Below are 21,577 nucleotides of genomic sequence, written 5' to 3' on the forward strand. Positions count from 1 at the left end.
AGACAGGGGAGTGACCTGCTCAGGTCAAGGAGGCAGACTAGAAACCGGTTCTCCAGAATGCTGGCCAGGGCTCCTACCTAACCTCAGAGACCCTGAGACAGCCTGGTGGAAAGGCCTAGTGTGAGGACCGCCTCTCTGCTTCTGGAGCATGGAAAGTTTGCTGGAGTTCATATGTTCTCGAACCCTGTCCTGGGCTTGTGGGTGGTGGAAGTGGAGACCTCACATGCAGGGGCCTGGTCCCTTAGTCCCTTTTTCTCTTTTCCAAACCCACTACTGAGTTTTCTGGGCAGCATAGCATCTCCATTCTCTGGGCTAAACAATTGGTGGGTAGCCAGAATGTCAAGCCACTGATGTCACTGCCAAAAGTCAAGTGAATTCACGGGGTGGCAGGCCATGAGCTGTGCAGCAGACATGGCTTCACCTGGCCTGGTCAGTCACTGGAGGGTACTTTGGAACCCTGAAAACAATTCTGTGTGGGGGGACACAAAGACTTCTTCTTCTTCTTCTTCTTTTTTTTTTTTTTGAGAAAGGGTGAGAGAGGAAAGGGCTTAAGAGGCAAAGGGAGAGGGAGAGGGAGAGAGAGAATCTTAAGCAGGCTCCACGCCCAGCTCAGAGCCCAATGTGGAGCTCAATCTCACAACCCTGAGGTCATGACCTGAGCTGAAATCAAGAGACGGAGGCTTAAACGACTGAGCCACCTAGGTGCCCCTAGACTTAAGCTGTATACAAAAAGTATGAGCCATACAGAAAAAGAAATAAATTTGACTTCATGTTAGCAGATGAATATGGAAAAAGGGAATTTGGTTGTTCTATGTACTACTCCTATTCTTGTCACTTTTCTGTAAAATTGAATTTATTTTTAAATAGAAGTTTAGGGGCACCTGGGTGTACAGTCAGTTGAGGGACTAACTCTCAAGTCATCATCTCAGGGTCGTGAGATTGAGCCCTGTGCTGGGCTCCATGCTCCACACTCAGCATGGGGTCTGTTTAAGATTCTCACTCCTTCTCCCTCTGCCCCTCCCAACTGTGCTTGCTCTCTCTCTCTAAAATAAACAAATAAACCTTTAAAATAGATAGATATATAGAAGTTTAAAATCATTGAAAAAGTAAGAAGAAAAAGAATAAAATGCTTAGGAATAAATTTAACAAAAGCATACAACCTATACTCTGAAAACAACAAAACATCACTGAAAGAAATTAAAGAAGGGGCACCTGGGTGGCTCAGTCAGTTAAGTGTCTGACTCTAGATTTTGGCTCAGGTCATGATCTCGGGGTTGTGAGATCAAGCCCTGCATAGGCCTCCACACTGGGTGTGGAACCTGTTTAAGATTCTCTCTCCCTCTGCCCCTTCCCCCCTCTAAAAAAAAGAAATTAAAGAAGACCTATGCAAATGGAAAGATGTCCCATATTCACAACTTAATATTATTAAGAGGGCAATATTCCCCAAAGTGATATAGAGATTCATCTCATCTCCCCCATCAAAATCCCAGTGGTGTTTTTTTTAGAGAAACTGACAAGCTGATTCTAAAATTCACATGGAAATGCAAGGGACCCAGAATAGCCAAAACGATCTTGAAAAAGAAGAACAAAGTTGGAAGACTCACACTTCCTGATTTTAAAACTTACTAGAGGACTACAGGAATCAAAACTGTATGGTATCAGGTGCCTCGGTATCTCAGTCGGTTAAGTGTCCAGCTCTTGGGTTCAGCTCAGGTCATTATCTCATGGGTCATAAGACTGAGTCCCATGCTCAGTGGGGAGTCTGCTTGAAGATTCTCTCTCTCTCCCCTCCCCCTGCTCACTCTCTCTCAAATAAATAAATAAATAAATAAATCTTAAAAAAAAAAAGGACTGTGTGGTATTGGCAGAAGACAGAGATAAAGATCAATGGAATGGAATAGAATTAAGAACCCAGAAATATGGGCACCTGGGTGGCTCAGTCATTAAGCGTCTGACTTCAGCTCAGGGCGTGATCCCAGGGTCCTAGGATCGAGCCCCACATTGGGCTCCCTTCTCCACTGGGAGCCTGCGTCTTCCTCTCCCACTCTCCCTGCTTGTGTTCCCTCTCTCGCTGGCTGTCTCTCTCTCTCTGTCAAATAAATAAATAAAATCTTAAAAAAAAAAAAACAGAAATAAATGTTCATGGTCAAGTGATTTTTAACAAGGGTGCCCAGAAAATTCAGTGGGGGAAAAAAACCCTTTTCAACAAATGGTGCTGAGATAGTTGGATATCCTTATTCAAAAGGATGACTTTGGACTCCTTCTTTATACCATATACAACAATTAACCCAGAATCAAACACATATAAGAGCTATAACTATAAAACTCTTTAAAGAAAATATAGGATAAATCTTTGTGACTTGGGACTAGAAAAGCTTTCTTAGATATGACACCAAAAGCACAAACAACAAAAGAAAACAAATTAGATTACATCAAAATTAAAAATTTTATGCTTCAAAGGACAATCTCGAGAGAGTGAAAAGACAACCCACAGACTGAGGAAATATTTGCAAATCACAGATCTGATAAGGAACTTGTATACAGAATTACAATGAAAAGATAACCCATTAAAAATGGGCAATGGATTTGAAGACATTTCTCCAGAAAAAATATACAAATGACCAAGAAGCACATGAAAAGATGCCTGACATCATTAGTCATTAGGGAAATGCAAAATCAAAACCACAATGAGATCCCACTTTGTACCCACCAGGATGGCTATAATAAAAAAGACAGATAATAACAAGTCCTGCAAGGAGATGGGAGAAATTGGAATGCTCACACACTACTGGTGGGAATCTAAAATGGTGCAGTCACTTTGGAAAACAGCTGGTGGTTCCTCAAAAGGTTAAAAAGACTTGATCAAGATAAAAAGCTTCTGCACAGACAAGGAAACAGTCAAAAAAACTAAGAGGCAGCCCACGGAATGGGAGAATATATTTGGAAATGACACTACAGATAAAAGACTGGTATCCAAGATCTACAAAGAACTTCTCAAACTCAATACACGAGAAACAAATAATCAAATCAAAAAATGGGCAGAAGATATGAACAGACACTTTTCCAATGAAGACATACAAATGGCTAACAGACACATGAAAAAATGTTCAAAATCATTAGCCATCAGGGAAATTCAAATCAAAACCACACTGAGATACCACCTTATGCCAGTTAGAATGGCAAAAACAGACAAGGCAAGAACAATAATTGTTGGAGAGGATGTGGAGAAAGGGGATCCCTTCTACATTGTTGGTGGGAATGCAAGTTGGTACAGCCACTCTGGAAAACAGTGTGGAGGTCCCTTAAAAAGTTAAAAATTGAGCTAACCTATGACCCAGCCATTGCACTACTGGGTGTTTACCCCAAAGATACAGACGTAGTGAAGAGAAGGGCCGTATGCACCCCAATATTCATAGCAGCTCTGTCCACAATAGCTAAATCGTGGAAGGAACTGAGATGCCCTTCAACAGATGACTGGATTAAGAAGTTGTGGTCCATATATACAATGGAATATTACTCAGCTATCAGAAAGAACGAATTCTCAACATTTGCTGCAACATGGACAGCACTGGAGGAGATAATGCTAAGTGAAATAAGTCAAGCAGAGAAAGACAAATATATGATTTCTCTCATCTATGGAACATAAGAAATAGGATGATCGGTAGGGGAAGAAAGGGATAAAGAAAGGGGGGTAATCAGAAGGGGGAATGAAGCATGAGAGACTATGGACTATGAGAAACAAACTGAGGGCCTCAGAGGGGAGGGGGTGGGGGAATAGGATAGACCGGTGATGGGTAGTAAGGAGGGCACGTATTGCATGGTGCACTGGGTGTTATACGCAACTAATGAATCATCGAACTTTACATCAGAAACCAGGGATGTACTGTATGGTGACTAACATAATATAATAAAAAATCATTAAAAAAAAAGTTACCTACTGTATGATTCAGCAATTGCACTCCTAGGTATATTCCAAAGAGAATGGAAAACATATGTTCATACAAGAATTTGTCCATGAATGATCACAGAAGCATTTTCAGAATAGTCCAGAAGTGGAAAGCACTCAAATGTCCATCAACTGATGAATGGATACATAAAACGTGGTCTATCCACACAATGGAATGTTAGCCATGGAAAGGGATGAAGTGCTGACACACACTGCAGTGTGGATGACTTTGAATACACTATACTGGGTGAGAGACACCAATGACAGAAGAGTACGCTTCATGTGAAATGTCAAGAACAGGAAAATCGACAGAGACAGAACTAGATAGCTGGGTGCCTAGGGCTGAGGCAGGGGGATGGGGAGTGACAGCTTAGGGGGTTGCAATTTCTTTTTGGGGTGATGAGAATGTGCCAAAATTGATTGTCATGATGATTACACAACTCTGAACATAGTAAAAACCATTGCATTTTACCCTTTAAATGGCTGAATTGTATGGTACGAGATTTATATCTCAACAAAGCTGTTAAAAAAATCGAACAGGGGGGCGCCTGGGTGGCACAGTGGTTAAGCGTCTGCCTTCGGCTCAGGGCGTGATTCCGACGTTATGGGATCGAGCCGCACATCAGGCTCCTCCGCTATGAGCCTGCTTCTTCCTCTCCCACTCCCCCTGCTTGTGTTCCCTCTCTCACTGGCTGTCTCTCTCTCTGTCAAATAAATAAATAAAATCTATAAAAAAAAATTTAACAGGGAAGCCACAGATTGGGAGAATATTCACAGTATGCATATCTGAAAATAGACTTGTGTCCAGAATATTTAAGGAATTCCTACAGATCAGTAAGAAAAAGACCGACAACCCAATTAAAAAATAAGCAAAAGACTTCAAATGAAGATTTCCAAATGGCTAATAACAGAAAGATACTCAACTTCCTCAACCATCAGGGAAATGCAAGCTGAACCCACAATGAGAAACCACCGTGTGATCACCAGAATGGCCACGAGTAAGAAGACCGACGATACCAATGCGCTGGCAGCATGAGGAATGTTATCCCCAGATGCTGGGGGTGGAAGTACGTATTACTTCAACCGCTCTGAAAACCTATGCAGCAGTTCCTAATAAAGCTGAACCTGTGCTTACTCTATGACCAACAATTCCAGTCTGGGTAGATACTGAGGAGAAGTAAGTGCTCATGTTCCCTAAAGATACGTATGAGAACATTCGTAGCAGCTTAATAATAGCCTGAGCTGGAAACAAGCTAAATGATCATTAACAGGCACACAAAAGAATACTGCTATGCATGAAAACTTGGATGAATCTCACATATTGTGTTGCGTTAAAGGAGCCAAACACAAAAGAATACATAATTCATGATTCCGTTCATATGAGGTCCAACGACAAGCTGAACCAATCGAATGTGATGGAAAGCAAAATAGTGGTAACCTCTGGACGGTGACACGGACTGGGGAGGGGCACAGAGGCGTCTTCTGGGATGATGACAATGTTCCACCTGAGTGGTAGTTACAAGCACACGCACACACATGCACACGCACATTAAAAATTTAAGCCCTGCCGTTAAGATTTGTGTACTTAACTGTATGTAAATTACAAAACATTTTTTAAAAAAGAAAGCAGGAGGCATCTGGGTGGCTCAGCAGTTAAGCGTCTGCCTTCAGCTCAGGGCGTGATCCCGGCGTTCTGGGATCGAGCCCCGCATGAGGCTCCTCTGCTGGGAGCCTGCTTCTTCCTCTCCCACTCCCCCTGCTTGTGTTCCCTCTCTCGCTGGCTGTCTCTCTCTCTGTCAAATAAATAAATAAAATCTTTAAAAAAATAAGTAAAAAATAATAAAAAAGAAAGCAGCTCTCTGAGGTCCCTGCGTGAGGGAAGGCAAGCACTGCTTCCCCCACTGCTTCGTGTCTCCTCCAAGCCCTTCATTTAAAGTCAGACTCCTGGGCCTGGAGTTCATGGTCTAGCCTACCTCCACACCTGACTACTCACTCTGTATACCAGGGCTTCTCCAGGATGAGCATGCATCATCTGTGGGACTTACTCAAGCCTAGATCGCTGGGCCCGCCTACAGAGCTTCCATTTGGGAGGCTGGGGATGGGGCTGGATAATTTTCATTTCTCCCATGTTCCGAGGTAATGCTGCTGCCCTGGAACCACACTTTGAGCACCTGCTTTACAGGAATCCTCTTTTCAGCCTCTGTGTCTGTGTTCTGTGCTTCTGGGATCTAATCCATATCTTGTTCATCTTTTAAAGCTGCTTCAAATGCCACCTCCATCATGAAGCCCTCCTGGGTTACTTTAGCAATCAGTCTAGGGGTCTTTCAAGTATCCTACACCCTCCAGAACTCTGGGGTCACAGCCTGAAGGGAACCACCTTGATCTCAGAAAGTCTCTGAAGTTTCATATTTTAGCTTAAGAATTAAGGCATATTTTGCCTTACTCTCTAAAATATATCTATGTGTGATTTAATTTACTTAAAAATAATGGGGCACCTAGGTGGCTCAGTTGGTTAAGCAGCTGCCTATGGTTCAGATCATGATCCCAGGGTCCTGGGATTGAGCCCCGACTCGGGCTCTCTGCTCAGCGGGGAGCCTGCTTCTCCCTCTGCCTGCTGCTCCCCCTCCTTGTGCTCTCTGTCAAATAATAAATAAAATCTTAAAAATATATATATATAATATATTAATATATATATTATATATAATATATTAATATATATATTATATATAATATATTAATATATATAATATATATATATATCTAAAGCAAAGCAGAAGCTCTTAGAAAATGTGTCCTGTTGGACACCTACTACATACCTCCGGCAGGGTTATGTGTATCCCAGACTGAAAAGCAATGACTGCAAAATTTTGCATTGTTATGCTATGTACTTACTCCATGTGTTTCTGTTACCTTCTCTCCAATTACGCAGAGAGCAGACTCTGTCTCATTCACTTAAGTTTTACCCTTAGATTGTCCCAGCTTTGTTCATAACTATGCTGAATGAATGTTTTTAAACCATATATTTTTTAAGCTTCTGGGTATCTGTGCACAGCCAGGGTTGGGGACCAGTGTTCTGCTTGTCTTGAAGGGGCAGGGAATCACAAAGAACTCATGCTGAAGGGACCTTATGGGGTCATCTGTGGGTCTCAAATGTTACTGCCATCAGCATCACCTGGAGGGTTCATTAAAACACAGATGGCCAGGCCCTACCCCAGAGTTTCTGATTTCACAGTTGTGGGGTGGGGCCCAAGAATATGCATTTCTTACAAGTTCCCAGGTAATGCTGGTGCCACTGGTTTGGGGACCACACTGAGAGAACTACTCATTTAGTTGATTATTTCTCACACTGTGCTCCATGGAGCCCCACGGTTAAGGGAGGTAGAGGCAGAGCCCAAACTTTGACCTCCACCCACCTTTGAACCAAAGCATCTCTGCTTTCAGCTAGTCTTCATATTGGGGTTCCAGGTAAAATTCCATTTGAAGACAAGCTTCTATGGCTAAAAATGTCTGAGTCCCACTGGCCATCTCAGGGTGAGGGATTAAAAGCAGAAGAGACTTTCCAGGGGTACACAGCAAATTTTTTTTCCCTGAACTGAATGAGAACGCAGGGAAGAGCCACAAACCTGGGGTAGGAACCCCTCTCCTGAGAACTCCCCAATATAGCTACTACAGTCATACTTCCCAATATGGACAGCTCACCTCCTCCCTGGCAGTTCAAGTAGAAAGAAAGCACATTTTCTCACACCGAACTGATATCTGTCTCTCCCCGGGTCCACAAAGATCAATGATCTCACTCTGCCCTGGAAGAGCCAGCAACGACTTAGAAACAGAGCCCTCTCCACTCAATTAAAGCTTACTTCTTAATGTTGTCTGCGGACAGGGGCTCAAAGATAAAAGTTAAGAGACTGATACAAAATCTTCCTAGCTTCATACAACGTCCCCAGCATGAGGCTACCTAGGAGTTTGGTCTGGGTTAACCTCCTGGTTGCCCAGCATCATCCCCTCCCAAAAACCCACCAGACCAACCTTACTCAAAACTCCTTCACTGCATCTGCCCTGCTCAAGTCCTCAAGGCTCCCAAATTCCTCCACCTCCCTTTTAAAAGGCCTTGGGGCATGGTATTCAGGCTCTCCCTGAAGACCAGCTCTCCAGCTACTTCTGGTACACCCACACCCCCAAGCCCTCCACTCTATTCACCTGTTCCTGCCGCTCCTATCCATCAGAAGGCCTGTTCCTACTTTCTGTCCACCAATGCCATCTCAATGTCCTCTCTTCCAGGAAGCCTTCCCTGACTTCATTTCTCCTGCTCACACTGATTTTCCCCTCCTAAGGCTCCTTACACCCAAACTGACTGTTCTACTTCAATTTATTTCCTCCCCTTCTCAGGGCTCTGGAGTCAGATGGCCCTGTCCCTACTTCCTACTGGCTGTGTGACCTTGGGCAAGTCACTCATCTCTCTGAGACTCAGTTTTGGACTCATTCAACGGTCTGAGAAATATTTACTGAGCACAGAGTGTGTGTAATTAAATGACATAACGTATGTAAATTGTCAACCACACAACAGGTCAGCAGATGCTCACTGCCACCCCTCCTTTACAGCATCAGGTACACTGGACACCAGCTATAACAAGAAGCCAGAGCTGTCTGGGGGAGGAAAGATGGCACTGTGATGGGGGGCAAACTGATAGCACCCAATTCAGATAAATTCATAAATTCGACACTGAGTCCCTCTAGTTCCCGCACTTGCCCCAGTCCTGTCAGTGCTAAGGCCACAATTCAATCACACGTGCATGCAGTGGTAAGGGAGGGCTGTCCTGTTCCTCTGGGCGGTCTGAGAAATCTGGCTCTGTCCTGGGCACTCCTGATGCCCTTTCAGGTGGCTACCACCACTGAGCAAGGTGGGTGAGGGAGGTGCTATCTGTGGGACAGATTCAGGGAGGATCTGCGAAGCTGCTCGTCTGCCTTTCTGCGCTGCATTCTCCTAATAACTCCTCCCTTAGTCCCTCTGACCCTTTCACAAAAACCTACCAGGCGGGGCACCTGGGTGGCTGGTTGGTTAAGGGTCCGACTTCAGCTCAGGTCATGATCTCAGGGTCCTGGGATCAAGCCCCGGGGCCTGGGATTGAACCCTGCCTCGTTGTTGTTATCATCATCCTTGTGGTTGTTGTTGGGCTCCCTGCTCAGTGGGGAGCCTGCCTGCCCCTCTCCCTCTGTCCCTCCTCCCATTCTTGCATGCTTTTCTCTCTCCTTCTCAAATAAATTAAAAACAAAACAAAAACCAAAAACCTGCCAGGCCCCAGGCACCTGAGGGCCCTCTCCCCACGCCACACAGTCCCTCGGGGAAATCCAGGCCACTCCAGGGGCTTCAGTTAATATCGCCACACTAATCACTTCTGGTGCACATCCTGTGCCCAGCTCATCACTGGGATGTCCTTCCCCCACCCCTCACACCTCACAAGACCCACACTAAACTCCTCATCACCCCTGTGCCTAGCCTGACCCCCTCCAGCCCTTGCTGCTCTGGTGAGTCACCAAGCCAGAAATCTGAGGTCAGTCTGGACCGTTCCCTGCCTCTCCTGCACCCCACAGCCAGCCGATCACCAAGCACATGGTCCTCCACTCTGCCTGCAGCACTCCAGTCCAGTGTCACCTCCTGCTGGAATCACCCAATGGCCTCCCCACAGACCTTCAGCGGATCAAACCCATTCCTCAACACGCCTCATGGGGCTCTGCCCGCTCTGCCCCTCACCTCTCACCACTCCGTCACTCACGCACATGCTCCAGCTATGCGGCATTTCTTGAAGCTCCCAAACGCACCAATCTCTACCTAGACTCCAGACCTCTGCACATGCTGATCCCCTTGCCAAGCACAAGCCTTCTTCACCTGGCCAACTGCTCCCCATCCTTCAGGTCTCCGCTTAGACACACTGCCTTTGGGAATCCTTCTCCAACCCCCAGAAGCCTGGGGCGGGGGCCTCCTCGGAAGCTCTCAGGCTCAGTATGCCCCTATCGTTGTACTAATATTGTCCCTTTTGTGCCTCTCTCCTTCCTAGACTGTCGGTTCCTGAAGGACAAGGACCCAGCACATAAGAGGTGCTCAGGAAATAGTTCTGACCGAAGAAGTGGTAAGACTGCTGGAAGTTTGACCTGCCATCACTCATTCATCAGATATTTACTGAGCCCTGATGGTGTACCAGGCCTCACAAGACACTGGAATGGGACCAGTCAAGTTCTTTGTCCTCAAAGAGCTCTGAGTTTAGTGAGGGAGATAAGACGGTAAATAAGCCTCTGAGAACAGCCCCAAAATAAATGAAGCAAAGTGGACAGAATGGAAGAGAGATAGACACCTCAGTAATCAAGACTCCACTCCCAGGAGGGGACAGAGGGGTGAGACAGAAAAACAGCAAGGGCGTAGAAGCCTCAAACAGCACCGTCGATCAGCCTGACCTAAGTGACATCTATAGGACACCCACCAGCTAGAGCAGAAAACACAAGCACACATGGAACATTCTCCAGGATATACTATAAGCCAGGCCATAAAACAAATCTCAATAAATTTAAAACCACACAAGTACATTCTCCAACCACGACAGAATTAAAAATCAGCAGCAGGCGGAAATTTGGGAAATTCACAAATAGTTGGAAATGGAACAACATAATTTTAAATAACTCATGGGTCAAAGAAGAAATCACAAGGGGAATTAGAAAGTATTTGGAGCTGAACAAAAATGAAAATACAACATAAGTAAATAAATACATAAATTAGATGATTTTAGATATGAAAGTTTCTGTGAAGAAAATAAAATGGAGTATGAGATGGTGCAGACGAGGAGGCACAGCTGTGGTTCCTTACCCTCCGCCAGCATCCACTCCAGCATCCACATGCTTGCCATGGCCTCACTATGGGGGAGAGCAGACCCCTGTCCCTTGTCTTTGGGCCAGGCCTTGACACTTGCTCTGGCCAGTGGGATGTGGGGCAGAAGTGATGATGTGCCAGTCATGAGACTGAATCTCAGCAGCCCTCTGGTGTTTCTGCTTGCTCCCTGCCATCACCATGGGGAGAGCCTTCCCTGATTGCCTGCTGTCCCGTCAACCTGGGTCCCAGAATGAACACATAAGAACTACAGCCACTGAGTTGAACCCAGCTTCGACCAGTTGACTCCCAGTTGACCCAGACTGTATTTTCCCCAAACGGCTCATAACAATATCTCCTATCTCATATGGTCATTATGCAATGTAAGCTTGATATTTCTCCCACTGATGCTGGAAACTATATCCCCTCCCCTTGAACTTGGGTAGACCTTTGTGACTGTCTCCACTAATAGAATATGGTGAAAGTGGTGCTACGTGACTTAAGGCTGGATCATACAAATGCCACGCACTTCCTCCCAGTTCTCTCTCGGGACACTGACTCTTGGAAAGCAGCCACCATGCTGTGAGGAAGCCCAAACCTGCCCATGCAGAGGGACCACATGGAGAGGCCAGGAGTAAGTGCTCTGGCCAACAGCCCAAATGAGGTCTCAGACAATAGCCAGCAATAACCACCAGCCATGAATGATGACACTTAGGGTGATTCTAACCTTTGGTCATCAAGTTGCCCTTAGTCTTGAAGTCCTGCCCAGACACTGGGGATCAGAGACACACTCTCCCTACCTTGCCCTGTCCAAACTCCTGGCCCAAAGAATTTACAAGCATAATAACATGGTTGTTCTATGCCACTAAATTTTGGGCACCACTGCTTTGAGCTGACACCAGAATGAGAAGGAGGAACTGGCTATGAGAAGATCGGGAGTAGGACATTCCAGTGGCAAGAAAAGCACGTGCAAAGCCATGCAATGGAAATGCATTTGCATTATGTTAAGAAGAGCGGGAAGGCCCAGAGTGGCTGAAGAGAACAACGAAAGTGGTAGGAGGCAGTGCCAGAGAGGTAGATGGGGATCAGATCATGTTGGGCCTCTTAGGGGAGGGAGCTTCTCTTGGCAAAACAGATGGTGATAACTTCCAGGGTTACCTCTCCCAGTCGGCAGACTGGCTTCTGAAAAGGCCTTCAATGCCTTAGCCCAAAGGAGGAACCCATGCTAGGAATTTTCAACTTTTGCTAGGAAGGGATTTTTTTTTTTTTTTTTAGACGAGAAAACAGACCATTGAAGATGTCCACAGGATATAACTATTCAAGATCTATAACGAATCACTACATATAAGAAAAAGCCTGGCATTTTAGGTACTTGGTTTTTGGACCAATCATTTGACCCCCAATTCCACTTCCAACCTGCCTTTTCAAACTTATCCATGTTATAACCATGTGTGACGGTGCACCGTTCTCCAGACATATCATGTACCTTCAGGCCTGTGAGCATTTCCATGCTGACCACCTGCCTTATGTGCCCTCCTCCATCAGGCTCCTTCAAAATCCACCTTAGGGGCACCTCTTCTGTCAGTCTTCTTAGATACCCACAAGGGGAATCTCCCTTCCCCATGCTCCCGCAGATTTTGCACAAAACTATAATTGTGCAAATTATACTTACCATGGAGTAGCATAACTGACTGTTTACCTATCTATTTCTCTTCCCTACTCCAGGCTTTTACCACCACAAATAAGAGATACCTATTCAAGGGCAGATTCTGGGCCTTATTTATCTTTGGGGGCACTCGAAGGCCCATTTCAGTGCCACAGGCACTGTAAAAATCCTGTGATGTCCCCTCCAAAAGGAATAAGCCAGGTGGATAGATGGTTGGATGGATGGATGGATGGATGGATGGATGGACGGATGGACGGACGGACGGACGGTTGGATGGATGGATGGACGGACGGACGGACGGACGGACGGTTGGATGGATGGATGGACGGACGGATGGGTGGATGGGTGGGTGGATGGGAGGATGGGTGGATGAGTGGGTGGGTGGATGGTTGGAAGGATGGGTAGACCTCTGAATAGTGGATGAATTGAGAGGGGGTATAAATGGGAGCACAGATGTGCCATAAGGGGGCACAGATAGATTAAAGGACAGATGAGTGATTGAGAAGCTGACTACATGAGTGGGTGAGAATTTGATTATACAGATAATTGGGCAGGGGGATGAATTTATGACTGGGTTCCTGGAAGGATGGAAGGGAGTCTTTAAACCAGAAGTCAGCAAACCTTTTCTGTAAAGGGCCACACAATAAATATTTAAGGCTTTGCGGACTGCATACAGTCCCAGTTATATATTCTTTACCTCTTTTTTTTTTCAAATTATATATTTGACAAGGTCTATATCAAGAATATATGGAAAACTCTTACATCTATTTTTCTCAAGTACAGTTGATGCATCTTCTTTACCTTTTTTCACAAACATTTAAAACATATAGGGGTGCCTGGATGGCTTAATTGGTTAAGTGGCTAACCTCAGCTCAGGTCATGATCTCAGGGTCCTGGGAAGGAGCCCCATGAGTCAGGCTCCATGCTCAGCAGGGAGTCTGCTTCTCCCTCTCCCTCTGCCCCTCCCCCTACTCAACCTCCTCCCCAAATAAATAGTCTTTAAAAAAATAAGTAAAATAAATAAAACATATAAAATCCATTCTTAGTTAATAGGCTATGTATGCAAAACAGGATCTTGACCATTAGGATTCAATTTTGGATGACCAGAACTTTTAGTCATCACTGAGTTAGCTCTGCCTACCAGTTCACAAGTATAGGGTTGAATCCCAAACATAGAAGGCCAGAGGCCACCCTATTCCCCCCTCAAAACAGCATAATGGAACTAGGGACCTTTCTAACTGGGGAGGTTCACAATGCACGGTCAGCCTTTCCCATCACTGGGCAGCCTTGGGATTTCAATAGCAACAAATCTATAAAGAGGAATTCTGAGAGATAACCTGCCAATCTTAGCACTCAGAGATGGATCCAGACTGGGAGTGGTGGAGAACGTCACGGAGTTTATGGGTCTCCTTTAGACTCATGTCCCTGGCCAGGACTTGGAGTCACACTGGGGCTTTTCTGCCTCTTCTGTCCCCATACACACTGATGTCATAAATGTAGCTCTGGACCACAATTTCCCGAAACTAACTTATGAGTTGTGACTTTTATGGGCTCTTTTTTTTCCCTCCTCAGGATATTATTATGGATTACCAGCGGTTTCAGCATCTTTCCAACTGGCAGGAAGCAGTGCAAACACAGATGGAAGTTTCCCAGTTAAAACCCTCTTAACAAAGTCATAAAACAAAAAGCCCAGCCTCTCTGTCATGCTGCCAGCTCAGAGGCAAGTGAGAGAGCAGAAAAAAACAGAAGAGTGACTCTTCCTGCCCTTCCTAAAGAGACCTATTAGGTGTAAGAGGGTGGTACATTTCATACCTGAGGGCTTTTGGGTTTAATAATGAACACAAAGCTCTCATCCTAAAGGGAAAAAATGAGGGGCTGGGCACACAGACCAGAGTAGTGCTCTGTCCTGCTTCTGGGGACCTGGGTGTCCCTGCTCACATAGCAGTGTGACACTAGGGTGATGTCACTGACAGGGGACCTCAGCTGCATTCAGCAGGAGGCCTGGCTTGGTGCTGGGTGCTCTGCTGCATCCAAAGGGGCCCTTGCCACAAAGAACTCCAAAGGCAGTTGGAAGACACAGGATTAACACATGACAATGCACTGGGAGAACAGGGTGTTCACCCTGGCTCAGTCACTCTCTCTGGGCCTCTGTATCACCACAGACAAAATGTCCAGGGTGGACATTCCCAGCTCTCATGTTCTTGGATAGATGTGGTGAACGATGCAAAACAGTGTAGAATCAGATGCTAAACTACCAGGGGACTGGAAATGGCTTAGAGACCTCAAGGAGCAGGTGCCCTTGATGTTCCTTCACTTCCCACATCTCTGCTGTACCCTCTTCCCTCATCCCCCCTTATGACTCATCTCAAAAGTCACCTCCTCAGAGAAGTCTGCCTAGATTCCCCCAGGTTGTCAGTCCTTCCCCCCGTGCTCCAGATGATTTCTCATTTACTAATCTGTCTCCTTCGCTGGCCAGAGAGCTCCTGGGAAAGGGCCTGTCTGATCTGACTTTCTATTTCCCAGCTCTCATCACACATCAAGTGCTCAAAAAATGTTTGTTGAACTGAACTGAACTGACTGCAAAGGAAGACCTTCCAGGCAGTTTTGTGGGTTGGAAAGGGTGGCAGCTCCTGATACCCAGGCAGTCTCCAAGTCTGGCCTCCTGTCCTCTGAAAGTCCAGAGGATTTCCTCTCTACTAGCTCAGATGTTATTGCCCCAGTGCTGGGATGACTGAAAAAGCTTCTCCTTACCCCAGCTGCTCTGTCATTGTGCTAACATATCTTCTTCTCCATACGGACCTAAACATACATATACATGTATACACCCCCCCACACATGCATGCACCCACACACGTATACTCACACACACACCTAACCTCGCACACACAGCAATGACTCAGAACTACACCTGTCCTCCTTCTGCCTTCTTCAACAAGAGGGCTGAGGAAACTGCAAACATCCTTCCAGAGCCTTAGGATATCCCCCCATACACCCGGTCCAGGCAGAGCGATATACCTATGGAAAGCACAGTGCTATTCACTCCCTGAAGCACATGAATCAGGAGACAGACGTCCACAAAAACGCTTGGTGGACATCTGTCTGCTGCCAAGCCTCTGTTCATCGAAATCACCTCTGTCTCCTCACTGCTTTTCTGCCTCTTGTATCACAGCCTTGTAAAGGGGCAATTAGTTTTAGACAATGGAAATGATTAACTCACCAGATGTAAGTGCTGGAGCATCTCCACGTATCTACAGAGGGAAAGAGGGTTGAGTTTGCGTTAATTCCCATCCTGCTTAAGCCAGGGAGGGGTGATGTTCTGTTAACAGGCTCAAGGCCACAGGCAGCTGCTTGGGGACTCACGCTTTCTCCGAAGACAGCAGTTCCTGTGCGATGACATGGGCTCTAGACTGTCCTTCCATCTGCAAGAGGGAACAGAGTGATCAGGCGGGACAGCCCCAAATCAGAGACCCCACCTCCACAAGCATGGAGTTTACAGACGGAACTGCAAACTGCTGGAGGCAAAGTCCATGTACTTTTCAGCCCACTCCCTGGTGCTCACTACCTGTTGAGATCTTCAACCTCAATGCACCTTGGTTTCCTTATCTGTAAATGTGGACACTGAAAGCATCTAACTCAGAAGGTTGTTGAGCTAATGCTCAGAACACTGCCAAACACACAGTAAGTGCTCACTAGGTGGCCACTCTCATGACTGTGTGATCTTGGCATCCACCCACAGGCTTAGCAACCTTGAACCACGTGCAGTTCTCTGCATACAGAGAGGGCTCTTACTTCTTGCTTTTGCATGTGCTGTCCCCTTGGTGTCCTTTTCCCCTTTTCTGCCTGGCTAATTCCTAGTTATCCTTTAAGACTTAGCCATGGTATCCATCACCTCTTCCAAGGAGCCTTTTTTGATCACCTGCCTGAACCAGCTGGATTAGGTATCCTTTCTGGGACATCCTCCTCTAAGGATACCAAGTATGTCTCTCCTGGAGGGCAGGAACCATAAATTTCACCCCTGCACGACCAGTGCCTTGCTTTTGTTGACTGAAAGAATGAATGAGTGAATAAAAGAATGAATAAATGTTCATTCCACCTGGGAAGTACTAACTGTCCTGGCTGACCTCAGGAGGTGAGCCCTTTAACCCATTGAGGCCCAACTTCTGCACCTGTAAGATTTGGGAATAACTGAGATGATGTCTATAAACAGGAAGGATGGGCGGGGGCTGAGGCAGATGCCTGGGCCTTCTGCCACAAGCAGGCCCCTCCTCTGTGGCCCTGAACCTGCCAGATATCAGACACAGCTGCTGGCTGGGATCCAGAAGAGCAAAGACACTATGGGGCAGCCTGACAGAACAGACGGCAGACGCCGGGAATGTGTAGGCAAGACTGGGGGTGGGGTGGCCCCCAGTGGAGCAGAGGGCACTTGGATGGGACACCTGGCTTCTGATTCCAGCTCTACCAGTACCTCCCGGTACAACTTGCAAAAGTCACTTTCTAAGGCTGGGCCTCAGTGTCCCCATGTGTGAATAAAGTGACCTCTAAATTCTGTTCTATGCAGAACTTATATGTGACTAAATTCGAGGAGCCACTGGTCAAGTGAATGATCTACTCTAATGACCAGAAACTCACTACCTGTTGAGAGAGCAACTACACAGTGTTTTGCTTAAGAGCACAGACTCTGGAACTAGGTAGTATGGGCTCAATTCCTGTTTCTGCCTTTTACTAGTTGAATTAGCCTTTCTATACTTCAGTTTTCCTATCTGTAAAATGGGCACAACAGAATAAGGGTACTTAACACCTGCACATTGTGCAAACTAAATGAGTGTATTACAGAGAGGTATCTCTCTATCTCTTGTCTATGCGTCTATTTAGATATCTCTCACACGGAATAGTGTCTAGTGCACAGTAAGCCATACAGAAGTAATGGCGATCATTATCTTTGTGGTTTTCGTTATTGAGGTAGGAACCAGGGACTGAACCAAATGCTCAGGGATGGAATAAGAAAAAAATAATTTACAGGGTCAAGTAGGGGACAGGTCTCAACAGCAAAATGAAGGCTGAGCCACTCCTCTGAGAGTAGCAGTTGAGGCAGTGGAAAGAAAGCAAAGAGATTCTGGGACGAAGCATATCCAAGTTCAAATTCTGGCTCCTTCGTTGTGTGATTGTATGGCGGCTGGCAGGCTGTTTCCTTTGAGCTTCAGTTGTTTCATCCGAAATACGGTGGAGAACAATCAGCCCAATTTCGTGCACTGGTCTTTTTCTTTTTTAAAGATTTTACTTATTTATTTGAGAGAAAGAGATATAGCACGAATGGGGGTGAGGGGAGAGGGAGAAAGCAGCCTCCTTGATGAGCAGGGAGCCCACGCAGGGCTTGATTCCAGGATCCCGGGACCATGACCTGAGCTGAGGGCAGACGTCCAACTGACTGAGTCACCCAGGTGCCCCTCATGCACTGGTCTTTCTGATGATACATTCCTGACTCAAGGCCTTTATACTTGCTGCTCCCTCTGCATGTGACGCTCCTTCCCAGATCTAATTCTTACTTTCTGACTTTTTCAGATCAAACGTCACATCCTCAGTGTGGCCATCCCTGACCACCTGACCTGAAGATCACCCAAAGTCATTCTCTATTCCAGGGTTTCTCAGCTTTGGCACTACTGACATTTTAGGCCAGGCAGCTTTGGTTGCAAAGTCGGTCCTATATACTGTAGGATCATTAATTAGTATCCATGGCTTCTACCCACTGGATGACAGGAGCAACCCCCACCCCAAGTTGTGACAACTGAAAATGTTTCCAGACATTGCCAAATGTCCTCGGGGGAAGCAAAACCTCACCCCTTGGCAAGAGCCACTTGTTATAACCGTTCATCTTGCGTGCTCTTCTTCACAGCAGCCACACTACCTGATGCCGTCCTTGCACACGGGAGATGTTCAATCAACAACTGAACAAATCAATGAAATGAGATACAGTGCCTGGCACACAGTAGGTATTCAATAAATGAGTTCCCGTCTCTAGCTGTTTCATCCCGAATAGTTGCTTGGCTAAGAAGGAAAGTGTTTTTGGAGATTTCATTCTCTCCAAGGCCACCCAAGTAGGGCAGAACTTGGGCCCTCGGTCAGTCTCCCTCCTGCATCTCACTGCTGCTTCTTGGTGGGCTGTCACAGCATCCATGGAGCAGGAGGGGAAATAGCGAGGCCTGCAGAGACCTCCAGTCTCACCTGGCCTCCGGCCCTCCCACAGGCGCCGAATCGTGACTCACCATCTGCCTTCTGCATCTGCAGGGCTAGTGTGGGGCTCTGTGGACAAGAGAAGCTCACTCCTCCCAAGCAGGGGCTCCTGCAGAGTCCCACATGTGAAAAGGCTTTGTAAACAAAACTCTTGCAATGGAAAAAATATTCTGCCAGGACGAGCCTTAACAGCTAAGAAACCCTGTGGTCAAGCTTCCATCAAAAGAATGACTTTGTGGAGAAAGGACAGAGGTCAGGAGATCTCAAGCTTGGGTTCTTCCCCTATAAAATGAAGACAAGATGACCTCCTATCTCCCAGGGGCCTGTGACTCAATGCTCACTTGTCATCCAGCATGACGCTGAGAGCTTGTGCTCTGATGTCAGAAGACCTGGGTTCAAATCTCCACCCCTTCCTACACCTATGCCCTTGAACAGGTGATTTCTGAGTCCCATCTGTAACACAGAGACAGTAGTAGTAGTAATAATAATAATAATAATACCCACTTAATAACAGCTAGCATTCATTGAACACTTAGTATGTGCTAAGAATGGCTCTAGCTTTTTACGTGTGTTCTCACTGAATCCTCCCAACAACGTATGAGCAAGGTATTATTCTTATTATCTCCATTTTGCAGATGAGGAAACTGAGGCACAGATAAGTTCTAACCTTTGCCCAAAGTCACTGCTAGTAAGTGGGAGAGCCAAAATTCAAAACCGGGTAGTCCAGCTTCAGAAACCAAGCACTTAGCAGTGCATCTGGCACGTAAGCACTTGGTGATAAATGGCATCTCTGCTCATTATAGATGGCAGGGGTTTTCAAGTTGGAAACACTTATCCTTCACTGTACTGGAAAGGTGGTAGCAGGAGTCTGGCACTCCAGGGGGAGCCCAGGCTAGTCCTCTGACTAGGTTCTCTCTAATCTCTGACCCTTGGAGCAGTGCCTACCATGCTACACAGGAAAGAGAACTAGGCTGGAAGTCAGGATGCCTGGACCCACATCCCAGCCAGGCCACGAGTGGCTATGCGGCTGAGGGCAAGCCCTCCTCAGATGCCTCCATGTCCTCATCCTGAAGATGGGGTCAGCACTCCCACCTGCCAGGACGAGACGATGAGATGATGGATGGGAGTGGTCGGGCCCACCCCAACTTTTGGAGTTGCCACCATTACCATTGTTTCAATCTCAAAGCTGTCAAGGGCAGACTTCTGGTAGGGCTAGGGCACGGGCCACTCTGCACGTCCTTCCCAACCCCTCCTGCCAGACGGGCAGACTCCGGGCGGGACGCATGGGGCCGTACTGCTTTAGTGACTCTGCTGATGATGGATGTGTCTTCACCAGCCGGACAAGAAGGGGGCCTGGCAGGCCATGTGCCCGAGGCTCTCCTCAGAAGCTGCTACTGGGCGTTGCCCACCCGGGCCATTTAATATAGATGTTTGTTTAACCAGGAAATGAACTCCGAGGTTGACGGCAGTGTCCAGGGACAGACTTCTGGGAACAGGGTTCCTCCCAGGAGTGTGGGGGCTGGGGGCGCCAGGGCCTGCGCTATCATGTTTCTCAGGCTGACGCTGTGGGTGTTATATCAGGCCACCACTGGCCCCTCTGCCCAAGGCCGAGGCAGCTTATCTTCCCAGTTCCCCAGGGCCGCCCAGTCCTGCACTTCCTCCCCAGGCCCCAGGCAAACCAGCCAGTCAACCCTGGCTATTCTGGGACCAACCTGGGAGGGCTAGTCCTCCTTTAGGGACCCTTCTGGTAGCAGTCACAGAAAGAGCTAGAAGTCCTAGTCCTCTGTCTCCATGCCTCAGTTTTCCAGCTATTACATGCAGGTGCTTAGCTTCCTTCTAGAAGCGCAGTTCCCCAACCGTGACCTGAGAACCTCTGGGGTTCTGTCTCCCTTTTCTGACTACTTCTCTGGGAAGCTGGCCCAAACAACAATTCCAACAGCCTGAGCACAGAGGCAGCCGGGAGAATCCAGCTGTCTTCTAGGAAGCTAGATGTTATGAATATTGGCAAAAATGGAAAAACAATGTTATGCTCCTAAGTTTTTCTGAAAAGTTATTTTTCATAAAAAATGCCATTTATTTTAACATGCAATGGACCTATTACTGTTATTCTTAAATGAATTAAAAGATGTTTAAAAGTTTTCTCAGTGTTACCCTTTCATGTGGCAAATACTGACTGATGAAACTCACAGAAACAAAAACTCTATGGGGTCCTCAATCATTTTTAAGAGGAGAGAGAGGTGTGAGACCAAAAGGTTTTGACAACTGCTGTTTTAGAGGCTGTTGCAAAGCTCATACAGGATTGTAAGTGGAAAAGCTCATCTCAGTGAGGAGCCACAGAGGAGGGAGGCATCGTTATCACTGTGTAATAGTCATAGTAATAATTATTATTATTGTGAAAAGCAGGCCAACAAACCCCCGGCTTTATGGCCTGGCCCTCAGGAGGGTCCCAAGTAGGCCCAGGAGCCACACGTTCCTTCTCCACAATGTCCTACTTGGCAAAAGTCGAAGAAATCGTCTCGAAAGCTCCTGGTTTCTCACCACCTTTCCTACTTACAGGACTCCTGGGTTCACATCTGCTCTGCCTTTAAACAGCCACCTCCTTCCTTCCACGCTTGTCTCTGTCAGCCTCTGGTCAAGCCCCATGTCCTGGGTCTTGGTGCTTGGCTCGGTTCTCCCTATCTGTGGTTACCAGGGCACTCCACTCTCCACACCAGGACCCTCTGCCTCTCAGCTCCTTGACACCTCCTTCTCCAATGACTTTTGCCACATGTACATCTACTCCACTTAGCCTGGCCCTTCTCCACACTCAGAACTTCCCTACCTTGGAAGTGATGAGCTTTCTGGTCACCATCTTGGACCAGAGCTCCTAGCATACCTCTACCCT

General features: G+C 46.7%; 1 protein-coding gene and 1 long non-coding RNA gene across 8 annotated transcripts in view; one reads left to right on the forward strand and one right to left on the reverse strand.

Annotated features, from left to right (window-relative positions):
- LOC113257214 (uncharacterized) overlaps positions 1-18,605 on the forward strand; it is a 66,931-nt gene extending 48,326 nt beyond the window's left edge. Inside the window, exons 5-6 of one of the 2 annotated variants that reach the window (XR_008959135.1) lie at positions 10,000-12,167; positions 18,025-18,605. This is a non-coding gene — a long non-coding RNA (uncharacterized LOC113257214). Of the gene's footprint in view, positions 1-9,999; positions 16,629-18,024 lie in introns of those variants that run through there. The other variant, XR_003316878.4, reaches the window with a different exon arrangement.
- The window catches only part of FGD5 (FYVE, RhoGEF and PH domain containing 5), a 120,682-nt gene that overhangs the window by 36,895 nt on the left and 62,210 nt on the right, over positions 1-21,577 (reverse strand). For all 6 annotated transcript variants that reach the window (XM_026501429.4, XM_048227156.2, XM_026501428.4 and 3 more), the window contains exons 4-5: positions 15,826-15,884; positions 15,683-15,713 (exon numbers count right to left, since the gene is read on the reverse strand). In XM_026501429.4, the coding sequence (XP_026357214.2) occupies positions 15,683-15,713; positions 15,826-15,884 (90 nt within the window). The remainder of the gene's footprint in view (positions 1-15,682; positions 15,714-15,825; positions 15,885-21,577) is intronic.

The sequence above is a fragment of the Ursus arctos genome, unplaced genomic scaffold (assembly GCF_023065955.2).
Source record: "Ursus arctos isolate Adak ecotype North America unplaced genomic scaffold, UrsArc2.0 scaffold_14, whole genome shotgun sequence".
NCBI lineage: Eukaryota > Metazoa > Chordata > Mammalia > Carnivora > Ursidae > Ursus > Ursus arctos.